At 35.2% G+C, this 21,200-nt stretch overlaps 1 protein-coding gene across 1 annotated transcript in view; it reads left to right on the top strand.

Moving 5' to 3' along the window:
- Positions 1–21,200, top strand: part of RAB28 (RAB28, member RAS oncogene family) — a 69,683-nt gene that overhangs the window by 9,142 nt on the left and 39,341 nt on the right. The window contains exon 3 of the mRNA XM_011370190.1: positions 8,429–8,558. Within this exon, the coding sequence (XP_011368492.1) occupies positions 8,429–8,558 (130 nt within the window). The remainder of the gene's footprint in view (positions 1–8,428; positions 8,559–21,200) is intronic.

The following is a 21,200-nucleotide window of genomic DNA, read 5'->3' as shown; positions in this document are numbered from 1 at the left end:
CCCCACCCCCAGTGACGTTAAACTTTTAGCAATAATCTGTTGAACAGTGTTGGTTGAAACAAAATTGAATTGACATCCAAGAAGGAATTAGTGACATTTTGACAAGAACTAGTTCTAATAATTGAAGTATATCTCAGTTAAATTCCCAGATTTTGAATTACCTTAAAATTTTCTAGAAGTCTTCAGAAAGATGTTATAGGCTATTTTTCATAGTGGTTACGAGCAAACACACAGTACATAGTGTTTAGTGCCCTGTAACCTGTGGCTAACAGAGGCTAATAACAAACCTCAGAGAAGGACTGGATGTTTCATTTTTGTAGCTCTTTCCATCCTGGAATCTAAGTGGTTTGCAAACACTGCCCTACTGAGCATAAACTCAATGAAGTATAGTCATTTGTGAGGTTAAACATTGCTACTACTGTATGCCAGTGCCCCACACAGATGAGCCAGCCTGTTAACCACTGACAAAAGAATTTGGTGTCTGTATGACAACTCAGGAAAGAGCTCATCTCAAAGCTGGGCTCCTGACACCCTCTGCTGTCTTTTACTATGGAATTTTTAGTTTGATATTGGCAACTTATAACTGATTATATTTTCAGACCTCTCTTGCATTACTCTTCTACATGCGGATTGTACTTTTATATGGCAGAGTGTATGTACTGTTGTATGTACATATACATATACTCACCTCTTTGAGAGCCTATAATTCAAGCACCCTCAAAGCTCTGAGTGTCTCACCACATCCATCACCCCAGACCTCTTCTGACTCCTTCCAGAAATCTGTCAGAATCTTCTCAGCCACTGGACAATACAGCGCCCTCAGAAGTCCAACGCATAATCTAAAGTATTATGACTGTTGTATTTGATTTAATTTATTTCTATACGTAATTAAAAACTAAAGTAGTTTGTCATACAAATCAGGGAGAAAAATACCTGCATTTTTGGGAATAGGGAATCTTTTATTTTGGGGAAGGTTAAATTAAGTGTGTACTGTGCCTATTAAATTTTAGAGGTAAATCTATGAAATACCTTACAAGACTGTCAAGTACTGCTACCATATTTGTTTCTTCGAGACTGCTACAAGTTATTCCTTTGAAAATGGTATCCTTCTGATTTAGTGACCTACAATGCTTATGAGATATGGTGATAAGGGATATTGATAAAAACAAAGTACTATATAAAGTAACTGATATTTACGAAAAGTCTTGAGCTTTACCAAGAGAAGGGGTAGTAGTATCTTCTGGGATTGCAGGGGAAAAAAGTCAGGGTATAGAAAGTGGAAGAAATTATTGTTGAAGAATTTGAAGATATAAAAGGATTTATTGAACTTGAAATCTGATTTTTAAAAGTCCTGGCAAAAAGATTCAGGAAGAGGAGCATTAGGGGGCTAAATCGAGAATAGGAAGTACAGGGAAGTATGGGGGTAAACACACAGGAAAAGGATATATGGAGGATAGACGGGTGATAAGAGAGGCTCTCAGGGACATGAGACGTGGTGATGGGTTTAGATAGTCACAAGATTGCCAGGAAAATTATTTGCAGCATTCCCTAGTAGATTCTTCTCAGACTTCAGTTGTTACTAAGAAGTGTTGGACTTCTGAGGGCGTTGTATTTTCCAGTGGCTGAGAAGATTCTGACAGATTTCTGGAAGGAGTCAGAAGAGGTCTGGGGTGATGGATGTGGTGAGACACTCAGGGCGTTGAGGGTGCTTGAATTACGGGCTCCCAAAGAGGGGAGCACTTCGAAGTCTGGCTTTGCTATGCTGAGTGGTAGAGGGCCCTGGGAGTCGGTGGCTGCTTATATGAGTTTTTGTAGTTTGTGCATTTTAAAGAGTTAGTCTATTTCATTTAAGTTGTCAAATTTTAGCTGTAGAGTTGTTTCTCTTATTCCTTTATTATCCTCTAAAGTCTATGGGGTCAGTAATTATAACCCCTTACTGATTTATCTTTTTCCTCTTCCCCTGTCCCCAACGTTATTTTATTTATTGTTTTCTTGTTTTCAATTTTATTGATCTCTATTCTAATTGTTATTATTTCTTCTGCTTGCATTCGGCTTAAATTGTTGTTCTTTCTCAGTTTCCTAAAGAGGAAGCTTGAGTTCTGGTATTCTTTTCTAATATATGCATTTAATGCTGTACACTTTCCTCTAAGTACTGTTTTTGCTGTGTGCCAAAAGTTTGATAGGTTGTATTTTTATTAGTTTAAGATTTTTAAGTTCTCTTGAGACTTTTTTTTATCTGTATGTTATTTTGAAGTATGTTGTTTAATCTCCAAATATTTTGAGTTTTTCCAGCTCTCTTTGTATTACTGATTTCTAGTTTATTTTCATTATAGTCTACTAACATGCATTGTATGAAATCTATTATACATTTGTTAAGGTATGTATATTTTTATGGCCTAAAATGTAGTCTGTTTTGGTCAACATCTCATGTGAGCTTAAGAACATTGTAAATTGTAATGTTGGAGTCTTCTATAAATGTTAATTAGATGAAGCTGATTGTTAGTGCTGTTCAGGTCAGCTTACTGATTATTTTTACCTGATGTGTCAATGAAAAAGGGGTGTTGTTCTCCAATTCTATTAGTGGATCTGTGGATTTGGAATTTCTTATAGTTCTATCAGTTTTGGCCTCATATTTTGATACTCTGTTGTTAGTTGTATATGTATACAAAGAATTGGTATGTCTTCTTGGAGAATTGACCTCTTTATTATTATGCCGATCTTTATACTTTAAACAGTTTTCCTTGTTTTGAAGTCTGCTTTGTCTGAAACTTAATATAGTAACTCTATAGTTTTTTTTTTATTAGTGTTAGCATGGTATTTCTGTATCCCCTTACTTTTAACCTGTGTCTTAATATTTAAAGTTAATTCCCTGTAGGCAACATATAATTGAATCTTGGTTTTCATCTGCTCTGACAATCTCTGTCTTTTAATTGGTATATTTAGACCATTCACATTAAAGTGATTGTTAACGTAGTCAGAGTAATATAGCTATCATGTTTGTTTTCTGTTCCTCATGCTGATCTTTGTTTTGTTTGTTTGTTTTTTCTTTTTTTTTTTTCTATTTCTCTTTCGATGTTTTCTGGTTTTATTTGAGCATTTTATCTTTTCTCAGCCTATAAATTATACTTAAAACTTTTTTTTTAACATTTTCTCTAGAGTTGCAACATACAGTTTTAACTAATATGAGGCTACCTGCACATAACCCGATATTGCTTTTCATGTAGTTCAGATGCTTCATAAAAGAATATTCTCAATTTATTCCTCCCATCCCTATGGCATTGCTGTCATCATTTTGCTTGTCCACGTGCTAAATACACTATTACTATTATTAGTTTAAACGACAAACACTTGTTCCTTCTCTGATATTCTTCCTTTCTTTATGTCAAACTGAATTTCTGGCCAATAATATCCTTTCTTTTTCCCTGAAGAACCTCTTTTAACCTCTTTCTTCCAGGGCAGGTCTGCTGGCTATGACTTCCTTCAGTTTTTGTTTATCTGAGAAAGTCTTTATTTCTCTCTCACTTATGAAGGATAATTTTACATATAGAATTCTAGATTGGTTTTTTTTTCTTTCAGCACTTTAAACATTTCACTTTATTCTTTTCTTATGTGGTTTCTGATGAGAAATTCTCTATTCCTCTTATCCTTATTTGTCTATGGGTAAGGTAGTCCCCCTCCAAACTTCTTTCAAAATTTTCTTTTTGTGTTTTGTTTTATGCAGTTTGAATATATGATGTGCCTAGCTGTAGATTTTTTGGTATTTATCCTGCGTAGTGTTTTCTGAGATTTCTGGATCTGTAGTTTGGCGTCTTTAATTTTGGCAATTTCTTGGCCATTATTCAAATATTTTTAAAGTCCATTCTTCTGTTTTTGATATTCCAGTTACATGTATGATATGCCATTCCGAATTGTGTCATAGTTCTTTGATATTCTGTTTTCTTCATTGTTTTTTCTCTTTGCATTTTAGTTTTGGAAGTTTCTGTGACTTGATCTTCAAGCTCACTGATTCTTTGTTAAGCTATGTCCAACCTATGGATGAGCCATCAATGGCATTCTCCATTTCTGTTACAGTGTTTTTGATATCTAGCATGCCCTCATTTCCTTTTTAGAGTTTCCATTTTTTTTTGCTTCCATTACCCACCTATTCTTGCATGTTGTCTACTTTTTCCATTAGAACCTTTAATATATTAATCATAGTTCTTTTAAGTCTGCGATGTGGTAATTCCAAAATCTGTATTATATGAGTCTAATTCTAATGCTTGCTTTTTCTTTTCAAACTGCTTTTTAGTGTTCCTTCTAATTTTTTGTTGGAGAGCTAGACATGATGTATTAAGTAATAAGAACTCAGGTAAATAGGCCCGTATTGTGAAGTTTTATGTTAACTTGGCCAAGATTTGGCCTGTTTAATGTTTGCTGAAGCTGTAGGTGCCAGAGACATCAAATTCCTTTTTGTCCTTGTTTTTTTTCTCCCTTTTTTTGGAGTATCTCAAAGGATTCTTCCTTAGTTGAAGTTTGTGTCTGATAGCTCTTTCTGCTGGAATCCACTGCTGTTATTCTGGAGCCTTCTTGTTGTGGTGGTTAAGTAGAGGGAGAGGAAGCATTCTATGTTCTTATGATGAAGTCACAACCTTTTAGTGGCCTTGTGTTCCTGGGCTTTGACCTTCACAGGTGTTCTTAGCTCTTCACACTTAGGTGACACAGAGTGGCCAGAGGGGCTTGACGTGGGAATGACCCTTTTCTCCTGTCCTGTAAGACTCTGATTAAGCTTGTTCACCTGCAGAGCTTGCCCTTTCATAGACATTGCCCCGAGCATATTTTACAGTTGTCACTTTTCTCCCTTCTCATGCTGGGGCTATGAAGGTATCTTTCTTGACTCTTCATCAGGAGGATATGGTGGAGTTCCTGGAGGGCACACCCAGTGCCCCAGAGACTGTGTCCCCCAGGAGTTTCTCATTCTCAGGCTAGACCACACTCAGCCTCCAGCGGTTCCTAAAAATTATCATTTAAATGAACATTCTTACCATTCACTGGCTCTAACAGCTTCTGCTCTTGGTAAGCAGATTTTGGCTGTGATTCTCTGAATTGACCTGTCTCTCCAAATTTCAGGGTGGCAGTTTGCCTGGTAAACTCAGCTCTCTGTTATGTCCAAGAAAAGCCATTGATTTTCAGCTTTGTTCAGCTGAAACTGAAAGCCCTAGAATTTCTTTCTTTTATTTTTTAAAATTTATTTTTCAGTTATGGTTAACATACAATATTGTATTAGTTTCAAGTGTGCAACATAGTAATTAGACATTTATATACCTTATGAAATGATCACCCCAATAAATCTAGTACCTATCTGGCCTAGAATTTCTTTTGTATTTTAGTGTCTTTGGTTTTCTTATTTTGCCTTCTCATATTTTCACTATAGTGGTGAAGGTCAAAACTGGTACACAATTGTCATGTTTGGAGCAAAGATAAAATTGTAGTTTTTATATTAACTGATACTGAAAATGGGCTATGTAAGCAAATAGATGTTTGGATTGGTGCATAGCTAGATTAATAAAAAGGTGTTATCTTATCTTATCTTATCTTATCTTATCTTATGAGTCCTGGAAGATTTATAGGTGTCGTAGGACACATTGGTCTAGATCAGGAATTGGCAAACTTTTCCTTAAAGAGCCAGATGGATAATATTTAGGTGACGCAGTCCATACCGTCTCTGCTGCTGCAACTGCTCAACTCTGCAGTTGTAGTGCAAAAGCAGTTATTGATAACACCTAAACTGATGCGTGTCACTGTTTCAATAAACGTTTATTTAAAAATATGGGCTGTGAGCTGGATTTGAGCTAGACTAGAACCCCTAGTCTAGCTTAATGGTATTTAATTTTGATTCCATAGCTCTGTTTAGTACAGATTATCAGGAGATAGTGGCCATGTTTTATTTGAATATATTTTGTCATGTTCAGATATTGACTCATGTCGAGATGAAGATTTTCATGTATTAATTAGGAGAGTTCCAAAATCTTAAGGTTTAAGAGGCAGCATAGGTCGAGGCTTAGTTTATGAGTGTAAAAACTACCTTAAAATTGCCTTGAAAATGTGATTCTTATTCACTCAGAATAATAATAATAAAAATTCCCGACACTGTGCATTATGTTAGTTTTTAAGTAAGTCTGTTTTTATTATTTCACTTAATCTCTTAGGCATGACAAGTACTGTAAAGGTAGGTGACAGAAGCATTGCCCGAGGTCAGTAGGTGGTAGGGCCAGGGCTGCGGCCCAGTAGCTACCCGGCTTCCAGGGTGGAGCTCTTTTAACACAGTATGTTGTAGCGCTCATGTCAGCTGGAGGTGGTGTGAATAAAGTGAAGATTAGCTTTCTTCAGAGGTCAGTTCTGGGGCATTATTCTTAATAAGAAAAGTGGGATTATGCTCATTATTTCAAATAATTCTTTGTTGGGCGTTATTTCAGTGCATCTGGGACGACAGACAAATAGATGTCTGTGTTAGTAAAATGAATCAGACAAGAGATTTTGCATTAAAATTATAGAATATTTTAACTGGAAGAGATTTTAGAGATTTTAACTCAATTATCTAATTTTAGAGGCAAACAACCTGAGACCCAGAGAAACGAAGAGACTTTGGGGCCAGAGTAGTTTAATAAAAGAGCATGGTACTGGCAGGTTATAATGGTGGTGTGCTGGAGCCAGTTTGGGAGAGTCAATTGTTACATTTCTGGAGTTTTTTTTGAGGTAGTTGTTGAATACATTTATGATATAAAATTATATATAAACTTATGAATTATATTAAAAGCAAAGATATGCTCAGAATGCATCACTTACTAATTATTTTTCTATCTGTCTGTTATCTGTGCTCTTGAGGTTATTTACATTTAGTTGATCTATATGGTGGAAACGCTATATAGTGATGTCCTACCCAATTTAGTTCAGTGAAGTGACTTCAATAGCTTGAAAATGTTCACAAAGGAGTATTTACACCAAAGAAATTGGCAAATTCTACAAATAACACTCTCCCTACTCCCACCCCTGCCATGCCCTCAGCCAGTTGATTCATATTTATCAGAATGTCATTGACCGTGACTTCTGTGATATATACTTCTCTGTTTATGTGCTTGACTTTGCTGCAGGACTGTGAGTTCCTTGAGGTTTGGAATTTATATCCCTAGCACTCAGCACAGTGCTTGGCATATAGTTGGCAGACAAATGTTTGTTGAATGAATGAGTGAACTTTAAATTTATTCAGTCCTTGGTTCAAATCCTGGCTCAATTACTTAAGTAGCTGTGTGACTTGGTTATTTTAACCTCTGCTTATTAGTAAAATGAGGATAATAACACTGGTTTTGCATGATTGTTAGGAGGATTAATGAAAAGATCCAGATATCTGGTACATTGTAGGTGCAAAAAAGTAGTCAACATTTATGATTATAACCTAAGAAGACGGAGACATAAATGCCATTAGGGTCTAGACTTATATTGTATGCAGAGTTTTATATTAAGTGTTTGACCACATACTGGATGAGAATCAAGAATGTGGCACTGTTATTTTTGTGTGTGTACATACTTCTCCTTCCCACACAAAATAATGGGATATATTAAAAGGAATATGATATATAAGAGGCAGGAAGCATTCCTTCTGTTATATTTGGCTTTGCTCATGTTCTTATTACAGTATCATGTCCAGTTTTATATTGCTTATTTTAAAGAGGATGTCGAAAAACTGTGTGTAGAGTGTCCTGGGAAGAACCAACAACTATGATTAAAGGGATAGAAAATAGGTCCTTTGAGGCAAGTTTAAGGAATTGAGTTTTGTTTATTCTGGAAAGGAGACAGTAAAGGAGTTTCTTAACTATCTTCAAGAACATGAAGGGTTATTATAAGGAGGATACTATCATTTTGTTCTCCAAATGCACAGAGGACCCAAAGAGGAAATCGACTTATTTCACTTAAAGAAAATTGTGTTAAACACTGAAATTGACTATCAAGGGATGTCATGGAATCTCCACATTTTTGAAAATATTTAAGAAGAGCAGCAGCAGATGGTTATTTATTGAAAAGCTTAAATGTTTGACCTCATGAAAGTACAAGGCAGGATTGTACACTTTGCAGCTTTTCCACCTCTGTGATATGATTTTCTTACGTTTATTGTAACTTACCAAGCATACCCCAGATATCTTACTGGGAAACCGCTCACAATTTGATAAAATTATTACTTACCTTGCATTGCATTATCATTGCTGGATTTATCTTGAATGAAAACATTCAGTATTATCTGACTGCTAGTAACTAAATTGAAGTCAGTTTGTATATAAAACAGTCCGCATTTGTATTTTTACACTCTACTAGGCATATCTGAAGCATAACTTAAGAGTAATATTATTTTTTTTTCTAATAGTGCATTACAAATACCTTGTAACTCTTTTTGTGACAGGGAATCCTCTTGGTATATGATATTACAAATTATCAAAGCTTTGAGAATTTAGAAGACTGGTATGCTGTGGTGAAGAAAGTGAGTGAGGAATCAGAAACTCAGCCACTGGTTGCCTTGGTGGGCAATAAAAGTAAGTTTTTAATGCTTATTTATGTATAGTACAGTTTGTTTGCCTATCTTGTTGTTTTAATTCCTAAAAAATTGATGTTTGGAAACAAGTAGATGCAGCTTTTCTGGAGCGAGCAAATTGCTTGAGAAAATTCCTAAAGATGTATAGTCTTTTCAGTAATAGTTTTGATGCTTGATCTATCATAACTGCTCTGCTGCTTTGGCCAATTCCGGTTAAGGTAAGTTTTGTTCTGACTGTGTGTGTTTTGGCTTCCTGATGTCTAAGGAAGCAGCGTAGACAGTAACAAACAGCAACACAGCTGCAGATTTTATGATGCTGCACTGTAGCTTCAGCTCTGCCCCAGAGATTTTGGGAGATACATTTCATTAAATGATCCCCTCTTCTAGTGAAGGAAAAAGTGTCTGTGTGGAATTTAGTGTGTGTTGTTCCTTGCTCCCATCTCTCATAAAGTTCCTTTACTGAATTTTTGAGGTTTGTTCTGAAATACAGATTTTTCTTCTTTTTGAGATAAAGTATATTATGATGGGGAAGAGTAGTGTTTAGTAAAAATGATGGATAAGTAATTGTTGACATCTGTCTTTTGGACTACTATATACAGCATATAAAAATTATAAGACTGAATGTAGTATAAGACTTTTACTTGGTTCATAGTCCTACAATGCAGTTACTTGGAAAAAGATTCCTAAATAAGGGTTTTCAAATATATAAAATATTATGATGTGACCTAATCTTTTACAACTTATGTAAGGACAGAAAAAGAGAAAATGAATTCAAATTATACCATGGAGGATTTAGGTCAGGAACTATTTCCTGATTACAAGCGTTGTTAAATCAATACCCAAGTATACTACCAAGAGAATTATCTTCTCCAAAAGTCTTTAAAAGTTTAGTGCATTTTTTTTTTGTCTGTAATTGTTTAGGAAATAGTACTTCCTGAATGACTAAACCAAGATTTCTTTATTATGTGGTTTTGCACACTTAAATGAACATTTAATAAATCCAAGTCTTTAAAACCATTACAAAACAGGTGTGAATATCATTACTCTGAAGAGTTAAAAATACAAATTTTATAATGCTTTTAGAAAACAGTATTACATATCACAAAATGGATTGTGTGGGTGAAAAATATAGTTTTTTTAAAGCTTTAGTTAAATTTTAACTCATTTATTTTTAAAATAATTTTAATTGAGCCAATCAGATGCTTTTCAATTCACTGAAATCTCTCTTTACGAATGATAAGTTTTGATGAGCTTAGGTTCTGTTTCTAAGTAGAACTTTTCATTTTAGGAGATCATTTTTTGGTCATTATGTTACCAAAGCGTTGGCTTATTTTATGGTTAAATTTGTGCTTAATTTGAGGTTTCCCATCACCTTTTGGGAAATTATAGAGTAGGGAAGAGGTGGAGGTTGGGATTTGTTTTTATTTCTTTCAGGATATAATCTAACCACCATCTGGAGTAATGGCATAGTGGTGCCTAATTATATATATTATATGTTCACGCTATCCTGTGAGGCATCCAGCATTGGTCAGTGTCAAAGACAGGATATCAGACTTGATGGGCTATTGGACTGTGCTGGTTGTATCATTCGTAGGTTTAAAAAAATTTATATAAGTTATATGAGTTTATGCAAAAATTGCAATGTTATGTTTGAGATTTAATAGCATAAAAGTCAAAAGAATTTTTTCACTTTCAGCTTAGCTTTAACCCCTTTCTTGTATTTATAATACTCTTTCAAAATGAATTCCTATAATAGAATATGCAGTCACATAGAATTTATATATGTAAGTGAAGAGATTATAAATGAACATTTTCCTGAATATTATTTACTGCATGATCTGTCACTGGCCCAATTTCGTATGATCATGTAATGAAAGATCTTAAAATTTATTTCCAAGTTGAGGTTACATCGATATAGTAGTATGTATTCATTTTCTTTCCTGGGAGTATAATTATATTAAAAAGCAAAGACTTCACAGACAAAGCAAAAGAAACGTGATGGGGAGACATCTGAAACTGGATTATTATGCTCATTATCTACACATAATCTTCTGCCTGAATGTGCATGTGAAATTCATTATTGTGTCCTAGTCTTTGCAACTTGAATAGAAAGCATATGTGGAAAAGAAATGTGTGGAGGCTGTAAATATATTGGCCACAGTAGCCAGCTTTTAGCTGAAGGTTCTTTACTTAATAGCACTGTGACATATTACAAGGTAGAGAGAAAATTTTCATACAAAGTATGTGTATGTGCGAGTTTGTTCCATAGTAAGAGCTTATAATTAGTAAGTTGTAAAACCATTTGCTTTTTATTAAAGTATAGTAAACTCTCAGAAATTTGGACTGAGGATCGAGGATAGTCTTAGGTAAGAGTGAGTTATGGGTTTAGTTTTATTATGTTTAAATATAAGGAGTAATTAGAGTAGGTTAATGAAAAGGCAGCATGGACTTGCTTTAATACATAGACAGAATTGGTGATTATTAAATCAATTATTTCAGTATATCATACTTAAAATACTTAAATTTATTGAATTTATTTTATGTTCTGTGCTGAAAGAATAACTAAGAGACTAGCTAAGTGTTCTTTGTACTAATTCAATTTCAAATGAAGTTTTGAGTTGTGGTTAAGAGTATAGGACTTTGAATTTAGACAGACTTTGCTTACAAGCCTGATTTCTTTACTTAATAGCACTGTGACATTGGACAAACTGCTTTATATCTTTGTTTTTAAATTAATTTATTTTTAAAATTTATTATGGTGACATTGATGAACAAAACCCAGTAAATTTTAAGTGTACAATTCAACAGTAAGTCATATATATTACATTGTGTGTTCACCACCCCATAATTAGATTTCTTTCTGTCACCACAGAAATAAATATTTGATCCCTTTTACGTTATCAGCCTCCCCTTTTCCCCCTACACTCTGGATTACTTTATATCTTTAAGCCTCAATTTCCTCATCTGGAAATAAGGGTAGTAGTTCCTGTCTGATAAAATTGGTTTACAGATTAAATGAGATAGTACATGAAAAGCACTTAGCTTGTGGTCTTATACAATGTAAGTGCTCAGTAACTATTAGTTATTATCATTAATCATAATAGCCTTTTATTTTTATTTTTTTAATTACGTTTATTAGGGTAACATTGGTTAATACAATTACATAATTTTCAGGTGTACATTATAATTTGACATCTGTATATTCCATAATAGCCTTTTAAAAGCACTGATTACAGCTTTAATTTGAATGATCACAAATTATAAATTAGTAGAGCTGAAATGTTTTATGGAAGTGGCCCGGAGGAAATGATTCCTAGAGAATTCCTTTGTCATCATCTTATTCCTTGTGTTTGTTCCAGATCGATAGTTCTCATACCATGTGTTGGGCATGGCAGTCATTCAGCAAACATTTTTGAGCGCCAGCTATGTGTATTCAGCTAGTCATTGTTAGTTTGCACGAAGGTAAAGCCAGAGTGAGTGCTTGAGTAGTGACTGGACTTTCTAACCTAGGTCTTAACTTTTATCTTTTTCTCTACCATCTTCTAATTTTCTGAAGATTTGACTGCCTTTTTTTTTTTGCTGTGTTTGGTTGTCAAGATTAATAAGTATTGTTATGTCCATATCCTTATAGAAGGCCCTGCTTTTCCCTAGTAAAAATAAATTCTTGGTAGGTGAGTTTCAAAATGAGAAAGAGGGTAGGTCATTTACTTATTCCGTGTTGTTTACGGGAAGTTCTGTTGAAGTTTGATCACGTCTACAGCCCCTTGTAGAATGAGGTGTCTGACAGTGTACAGGTACAGTCACATAAGCACCCGGAAACAATTATATAACCATCTAGGGCAACTTTTGCAATGCAGGGAGCACAGTCCACCAGGCCTAACACTTGGTTTCCTGGCCTTGAAGATCTTGGTCTTCCAGTGTTGGGGCACTCTCACTTGATTGGAGCCTGCACTGCAGAGCTTAGGGATTTTCACTTTATGTCCACTTACGGGCTTATTACAGGTGGACCGTGGCCATTGCTTAACACACCACCATCACCTCTCACGTGAACTACTGCAGTAGCCTCATTACTGTTCTTCCTGCTCCTGGCTTTGCTCTTCTACAATCCAGTTCCCAAATGGCAAATCATAATATATGACTCTTCTGTTTAAAACCCTCTAGTGCTAGTGCTTTCTCATCACACTTAGAATGAAATCCAAACTCCTTATCCAGGTTTACCAAGCACTAGGTGATGTCAAACCTCATCTTCTTCTACATGCTCCTTCGCCCACTATATGCATAAGGCACATTTGTCTTTTTTTTCATTCCTAAAACATTCCAAATTATTTTGTACCTTAGGGTTTGCTCTGCTTGAAAGGCTTCTCCTTTTAGTGTTTGCTTGGCTAGCTCCATGTTGTCATTTGGATCTCACCTTAAATGTCATCTCCTCAGAGCTGCCTACCCCAAGCACTCAATCTAAAGAAGAGGCATCTAGCGCCTTTCTGTCAGGACATTCTGTTTCTGTTATCTGCATAGTCTCATTGCCATCTGATATTATTTCTTGTTTGTTTCTCATCTGTCTTTTCTCACAAAAATCTAAACTCTGTGAAAGCTGAGGACCTCATCACTTAGAACAGTGCTTGAATGAATGAATACTGAATGAATGAATAAAAGCCTTTTCATGAAGACTGTTGAAATTAGAAGTGTTTATGGCCCAGGATGTGTTATTCAGGGAAAATAGTTTTCTTAATGAGGAAAAAACACATGTAGATACAAGGAGTCTGTTCGATGGCCGTCAGGCCCAAGTGGTGTAATTCCATCCTGGTGAATACCGTTGGATACGGCTTAGTAGGAAATACATCAAAGTTCTGTTATACTGGGTCATGTTTGAGATAAAATGTCATGGATTTCAATGTCATGATTTTAGGGTAAGTAAATATAAAAGAATTAAGAATTTTGCTTCCTCCCCCCAACTTGTGACTTCTACATAATGGTAGAACCTTACACTTTTGACTTTTCGCTTACAAATATTTTATTTTTGTGTTTATTTTCAGAAATCATAATTTGCGCAGAAGTGCAGTCTAAATTTTCCCCCCATGTTTCAGGGAATGTTCAAATTGAAACAAAATGAACATTCAGGAATATTAATTTTTAAAAAAGTAAATTTAAATTCAGTCTATGTTTTATAATCACATGGCATTTTAATTTGTCATTTTGTTATTTTCTGTCTTTAAGCTGTTATGTTTTCCTACTATCTGATCCATCAGCTTGTTTCTCCACTGACTAGCTAACATTCTCAGTTGGATAGATTGTAAACAGAAATTAACAGGGGTTGCATAGGAGCTGCCCTCTTCCTGATTTATAGGTTCTTAGTTAGTGGAGGGGTAGTGGTTATCCATAACTTGCATTCAGGGTAGGAATTATCATGCTCTGCGATAGAGTGAATGGATGAATGATTTCTACTCTTAAAGATATTAACCAGATCCTTTCCCAAATAAAGACTAATAACTCAGATTTTTAAACAATCTTCATGACAGATGAGGGCATAGAGAAGAGTGCATCAACACTAATTAACAATGTTGAATGTATATTCTTCTTAACAGTGATTGATTGTTCTTGGAGTACTATCTCTGCCCAGGAAGTGATGTTTTACACTGCTAGGTTCAGAGGTTACATTTTAATGTACCCTGTAAGTTGTGTTCTCTGAACTCAGTGGAAATGTATCAGTAAAAGTAAATTTCAAGTTGAAAATTTTACTGATGCTCTCAATAAAATTATTACAAGGCTTTAAAAGACTATTTTTTATTCTCCAGTAATAGAGTAGTATAAGAGATGGTTATACGTCCAGCTTGAACAACCTCATGGGAATTTACATGAAAGTACTTGCTTATACTGTGACTCTTGCCTCTTAAAAAATTCTTATTTTATCTGGAGAGTAGAAATGAGAAACTTTGAAGTAGGTAACATTTACTTAGTTGGATTCCTATTTTGAAGTATTCATATTAACTTCTATAAAATTTATCATCTACAATATTATAACAAAGTGAATGAGTGAATCATTATTATCAATTTGCTTAAGAGAGTTTGTAATTTATAAAGTATAAACAAAAGCTTTTGAGGATTTGAAGAGTTCATTTTGTTTATACATTCTAAATTAAAACATTCTGCCCTCTTCTCCATTTGTTTTAATACTTCGATATTTCGTGTTCTGGGAATAGTAATCCCAACGTATTAGATCCAAGTGTCTTTTTCAGATGGACTTAATATTCCTGTTTTGATTGCTTCATTTTTTAAAAATTTTTCCTCTCTTTATATAAGTTTGTCAAATAGAGCTATGATTATTCATTACAAGATGCCGGTAGCATCTTATTGTGATACTGATAGCATCAGCATTCTGTGTGCTAAGTGAGAGAGTATTTAATACATGCACTTAAAGCTGTTCTTTTATGTGATACTTCGCACTCCTGCTGCACTTTCAGAACGTTTTGATAGTATTGCAAGTTTAATTGGGTAAATAGTTTCCTTACGTTAAGGCATAACCTTGCATCTGGACTGGTGTCGTGACTAGTCATTGGGGAAGAAAATGTAAAGTGAGTGCTTTTTCATAATGCTAGTCAAAAATGATTTTTCACTTGACAATTTTTGCAGTGATATTATGTAATTTCATAGTCACTTCGAACCCTTTGACAGTATTACACTTTACTTAGCCTGAGAAGCATTAAGGTTTTTGTGGTTTTGTTTTGTTTGTTTTGGAGAATTGTGTAAGCATTTTGGGCAGAATAATCTGTTTATATGATTTCTGTCCATCTTCTCATTGTCATGATAAAGTTTATTAAATGTTAAGGCATAATCTACTTTACTCTTATGATGAATCTCTGATTTTAAATTTTAGAGGAAATTTTTAAATATTAAATTAATATGAAATAATATTAAAAGGACACATATAAAAACATCTGTTTTGAAAAGACTTGAAATTTTCATTAATGTAGTCTAAGCTCCTTTAATAGTTATGTTTGCAGTGATTGTGGAACAGACCCCATACAGATGCAAGAAACACTAGAAGAGGATCAGAAAACTTCAGCTTTTGTCCTGGTGTTGTCTTCTTATCAGCTGTGTGACCTTGGGCAATTTACTTAGGATCATCCTCATGTATAAAATGAGGGGATTGTACCAGGTAATCATAAGTATGTTCTATTCCTAAAATAAGATGACTCAAACTATGTTCAGTTGTAAGTCTGCTTAATCGAACATATTTATTGCAGTACAGTTTATGAGAGTTTAATTTTAACTTTATGTGTAGTTTAAACCCTTTCTTGTCTTTGCAGAGATGATTTCTTAGGCTCATTTTATCCTTCAGTTGTTAGATTATTAAAAATCCAAATTGATACAGCCACTATGGAAAACAGTCTGGAGGTTTCTCAAAAAGTTAAAAATGGACATACCTTTTGACCCAGCAATTGCACTGCTGGGTATTTATCCAAAGAGAACCAAAGCAATAATTCATAAAGATCTATGCACCCCTATGTTCATGGCAGCCTAATTAACCATAGCCAAGATACAGAAGCAACCTAAATGGCCATCAACAGACGATAGGATAAAGAAGTTATGGTTCATGTATACGATGGAATATTACTCAGCCATTAAAAAATATGAAATCCTACCGTTTGGATGGATGTAGAGGTTATTATGCTGAGTGAAATAAGTCAGAGAAAGATAAATACCATATGATTTCACTTATATGCAGAATCTAAGGAACAAAAAGAACAAACTAATCATAAACAGACTCACAAATATAGAGGACAGTCTGGTGACAGCCAGAGGGGAGCGGGGTTGGAGGGCTGGGAGAATAGGCTGAAGGGTTAAAGAAGAACAAATTCGTAGTTGATAGATGGTCACAGGGATGGGGAGCACGGCATAGGGAATGCAGTCAGCATTAATGGAATGGCTAGGTGGAGGGCCAGAGGAGAGAAAGAGCAATTAGTGGATCATTTTATAAACCATATAAGTGTCTAACCAATGTACTGTATACTTGAAACTTGTAATAAAATAAAATCCATTTTTTATGTGCATGGATATGTAACAACAACAAATCTAGCTAAGATTTTTTGAATTCTTACTGTTTGCTAGACACACCCTGAAAATATGGTCGACTTTGGAATGCATTTCTTTTTAACTTAAAATTGTTCTTGTGCTTAGAATTTAATTACTTTTCATTTTCTGTGACATTATTTTCTAAAATTTTACATGAATGCCTTAAAGGTTTTTGCAGTATAAATAAACTGATTCACAGGTATTTTCTGTTTGCTCTAATGCCTGCCTGCCTGCCTGCCTGCCTTCCTCCCTCCCTCCCTCCCTCCCTTCCCTCCCTCCCTCCCTCCCTCCCTCCACAGTCTGCGAGCACATACCTACCTGTCTAGGTGTAAGGGATACAGAAATGGGCAAAAGTCCATATTCTCATCTTGCTGTGTTCCAGTAGAGGAAGATAGGCAATAAGTAAAATATGCAATATGTAAATGGTGATAAGTGTTGTGTAGATAGATAAAATGGGGGAGGGAGGTAAAGGAAGTCTTGGTGGAGAGTTAAGATTTTAAATATGGTAGTTGGGGAAGATCTGAGAAGATGACACTTAAACAAAGACATGAAGGAGGAGAGAAAGTGAGATTCATAGATACCTGGAAGAAGAGTTATCCAAGTAGAGGGGAAAAAACGGTGCAAAAGCCTCGAGGTAGTATTTTGTCCCCCTCCCCACCCCGAGGAGCCATGAGGAGGCGTGTGTGTGTGTGTGTGTGTGTGTATAGCTGTGTGTGTAGTTATATGTAAGGAATAGTGAGTGAAAGAATAGTGTTGGAGATGAAGTTAGATACAAAGAAAGAAGGATCTAGGAAGAGGACAGATCAGGAATATCTTTGTAGGCCATTGGAAGGGCTTTCCTTTTTCTCTTTCTGAGATCGAAAGCCACTGAGGGATTTGATCAGAGTGAAGTGATTTAACTTGAAAGGATCACTACAGTTTTGTTTTGAGAATGTACTGTAGTGGGTAAGAGTGACAGCAGGGTAAGCAGGGGCTTTTGATATAATCCAGAGGAGAAGCACTGGCGGCACGGAGCAGGGCGAGGGCCCTGGGAGCAGTGAGCAGTGGTTTGCTTCTGGCTGTATTTCGAAGGGAGGGATGATGGGTTTTCTCATAGAATGGCTGTGGTAGAGGAAAGAAGAGGCAAGATAATGCCAAGATTTTCTGCCTAAATAAATTGAATGCTGAAGTTCAACTTACATGAAGAAGAATGGGAGAGGAACAGGTTTGGGGGAAGGATTAAAAATTTGATTTTGGAGATGTTAAGTTTGAGGTACTTATTGAGCATCTATGTGGAGAAGTCTAGGAGGCAGTTGGCTATTTCAGTCTACAGTTCAGGGGCAAGGTGTGGTCTAGAGATAAAAGTATGGGAGTCAACAGTATATTGATAATATTTAAATCCTTGAGAGTGGATGAGCTGTACTTGAGAGTGAGTCTAAAAAGAGAAGAGGTCCAAAGATTAATCCTTTTAAAGTTTGGGGAAGTGAAGAGAGATCAACAATGGAATTGAAATGTGGTCAGTGGAGGTAAGAGAAAAATCATTAGTGATGTGTTCTGGAAGCCAAATGTGAAGGTGTTTTAAGAAGGGAGTGATCAGCAGGAGAGGACTGAGCATGATAATTCAAGAATTGGTGGTGACCTTGGCAAGCAGATTCATCGGAGTGTTTGGGGTGAAAGGTGAGTAGATTGAGTTCAAGAGAGAAGGGAAGGAAATGAATTGTAGGCAACGGATGGGGCAACATGTATGAGTCATGCCACTGTGCAAGGGAGTCGGCAAATGGGGTCGCAGCTGGTCGGGGAGGGGGAGTGCGGGTCAGAATCTTAGAGTTGTTTTTGAAGGATGGGAGGTTTTACAGCGTTTTTCGAGTTCCTGGGGAGAGAGAGACAGGCACGAGTGTGTGTGCAAACACCTGGTGACAGAAAGTGCACATCTTTTTAAATTATTTGAACTTCTTCTATTTTAGAAATAGTTTTGAATGAGTCTCTACATTCTTTACTCTTTAGTTTTTTACACTGATTCTGATTAAGAGAAAAGGTAGAACATGAGGGGTCTGCGAGAACTTTCTCAATTAAACTCTGTGGAGGGGCGAAGGAAGTGAACAAATAGGAAGGGACTAGGATAGAATACTAGATAGTTTTCTCACGTGATTTTAATAATAATTAGATATTTTCTGTTTTTTTTAAAACTGCAATTCTTCTGAAAAAGTCACCTTTTTTTTTAGAGCAAAAATTGTTTTCCTTTGGAATTACGCAAGTGTTCAGTAATTAAAGCTCCACGAGGCAGAGACTGTCTGCCTTGTATACAGCTGTCTCTCTACTGCTGTCTAGCTCTCGGGTGCAGAGTGTGCTCAATAAATCCTTGTTATCAAAGACTAGACAATTATTAATTTTCTCCCTCGGCGAAAGACTGAACTACAGACCTTTTGAGATGCTGAAGTGAAAACAATGCTGGTTGTTTCCGCACCCCCGCCCCAGGTTTTGCAAAACTCTGAGTCCAGGTTTTTTATTTGCAAGAGCAGTTTAATAACAGCCTCACTTAGTGCTTATGAGTTGCTAACACATAAAATCATATAAAAAGCTTTTATATTACACACATAGTTCTTTTGAAAACTAAACTCTTAGCCCTAATTAATATCTAATTTTCATTCAAAATTTTAATTTTAAAAAGATGAGAAATTATATTTTTTCTTATGGATATTTATTTCATAGTGTGTTCTAACACTTTAATGTCTTTAATATAGAGACAGTATGAGCGCAGACTTCTAAGTAAGGCCACTTAGGCTTGGATATGGGCTCACTTATTAGCCGTATGACCACGGCAAGGTACTTACCCTCTTTGTACCCGCATCTGTAAAGTGAGAATAATGGTAGCACCTACGTTATAGGGAAGTTCTAAGAATTAAATATATTTAAAGCTTCTGGAACCGTGCCTTATATATAATAGGTGCTATATGTGTTGTTGTTACTGTGTTTCCCACTCTTCACATTCTGTCTTGTACTTAAGGGTAATGGGAGGTGGTATCACAAAGTCTATATAAACATTTTAATTTAAAGATTTAAAAATAAAAATAAAAAAATTTTTGAAATCTTTGATACAAAATATTGATTAAAATTTTGGTTATAATTAATATTTGGAAGCCAGCCTTCACTTAACTTACAGTTAAGAAGTATATTTTTCTGAAAAATTGTTTAAATTCAGTTGATGGAGGTTGATAGAGTTTTGATATCCAGTCCGAATGGTGAAAGCCAGTGTACAGTTGCCGTGAATTTTTATCTCAAGTTTATTTTGCTATGTAGACATGTGTCTAATAAAAAAAAAAGATGCCACATAAACCATCGTTTGAGTTTGAATGTGCTTCTGTTTTTGGTTGAGGTATAAATGTTATTTCTGGCTGTGTCCTTCATACTTAGCTCTTCTTACAACAAATGGAAAGGCCTTAATTGTGCCTAAGGGAATAGTTAATCCACAGCGGACATATGGTGGACAAACGCTGAGTCTAGTAAATGAAATGAAATTATAAATGGTAAACATATGAATGGTTACAAAGTCTGCCAGCTATGAAAGATAGAGTATTGTTTGAGATTAGTAAATTTTGTGTGTAGCATAATTATTTTCTCGGCATGTGTTGTATATGTATACATAAATTTGATTAAAAGACATGCTCTCAACTTACGTATAAAGCATATTTTTCTTTTTTTTTATTATTCGCTAAGCTTTGTGATGTGACTTTGATGTCAACAATAGAGGCTGATGATCTTACATTTGGGGAAAGTTGCTGCTCTTTTGATTGAGGGCAGTTAATTAGCATTAACCCGGAACAGCTCTTAGGCTTTATGGATTTGAGCATTGTATGTGGTTGCACTGCTCCAGCAAAAGGTTAAGTATTAATGGAAAATGGTCACAGCCCTTTTACTTAAAGAAAACATGTTACTTGTAAGTTTTCTTTTGATTTTACTTTTACAGTTACATTCAATGTCTTCATTCATTTAGCCATCCATAAAGCAAATATTGTTGCACATGCAGTGGATAATAAGTCTTTTTAGGACTACTTGTGTGGTATGTCACAGGTCATTAACTGCAAGTAACCACCTGACTTGAGGGGAGCCTGGAAGCATCATTATAGTGAAATAAGCTTTTATTTAGGTATCACTGCGGCACACTGATTTATTGAAATGTCACCAGTTGCTACTATGAAAATATATTCTCATTATCATTCAGAGAATAGAAGAGAGTAACCACTGTATACTATGAAAGAGATATATTGCTAACAATGGGAAGAAATAAGAATAAGTGTTATTGTGGTCTGTGTTTTACCTATCAAGTAGTTTTAAAGAATTAATTAGCTGGTTAATTAGGTTAAATTAGGTGATTCTTTAGAATCTGTGTGTGATTCTATGTGTTAAATTAAAGGCATGTTCTGAGTTCTCTGTAATTTGAAATACCTTAAAATTAAGCAGCATAGAAAGGCAATAGCAAACAATATAACTATTTAACACAGTCAGTTCATAAAGTAATAAGTTCTTTCTCTGAGCACATGGCTGCTTCCTAGGCACATGTATCATGAACCCATCCTTCAGGAAACTTGTCCTCTTG

Source organism: Pteropus vampyrus, unplaced genomic scaffold, assembly GCF_000151845.1.
Source record: "Pteropus vampyrus isolate Shadow unplaced genomic scaffold, Pvam_2.0 Scaffold163, whole genome shotgun sequence".
NCBI lineage: Eukaryota > Metazoa > Chordata > Mammalia > Chiroptera > Pteropodidae > Pteropus > Pteropus vampyrus.
The sequence above is the reverse complement of the archived record's forward strand: the minus strand, read 5'-3'. Positions and strand labels throughout refer to the sequence as shown.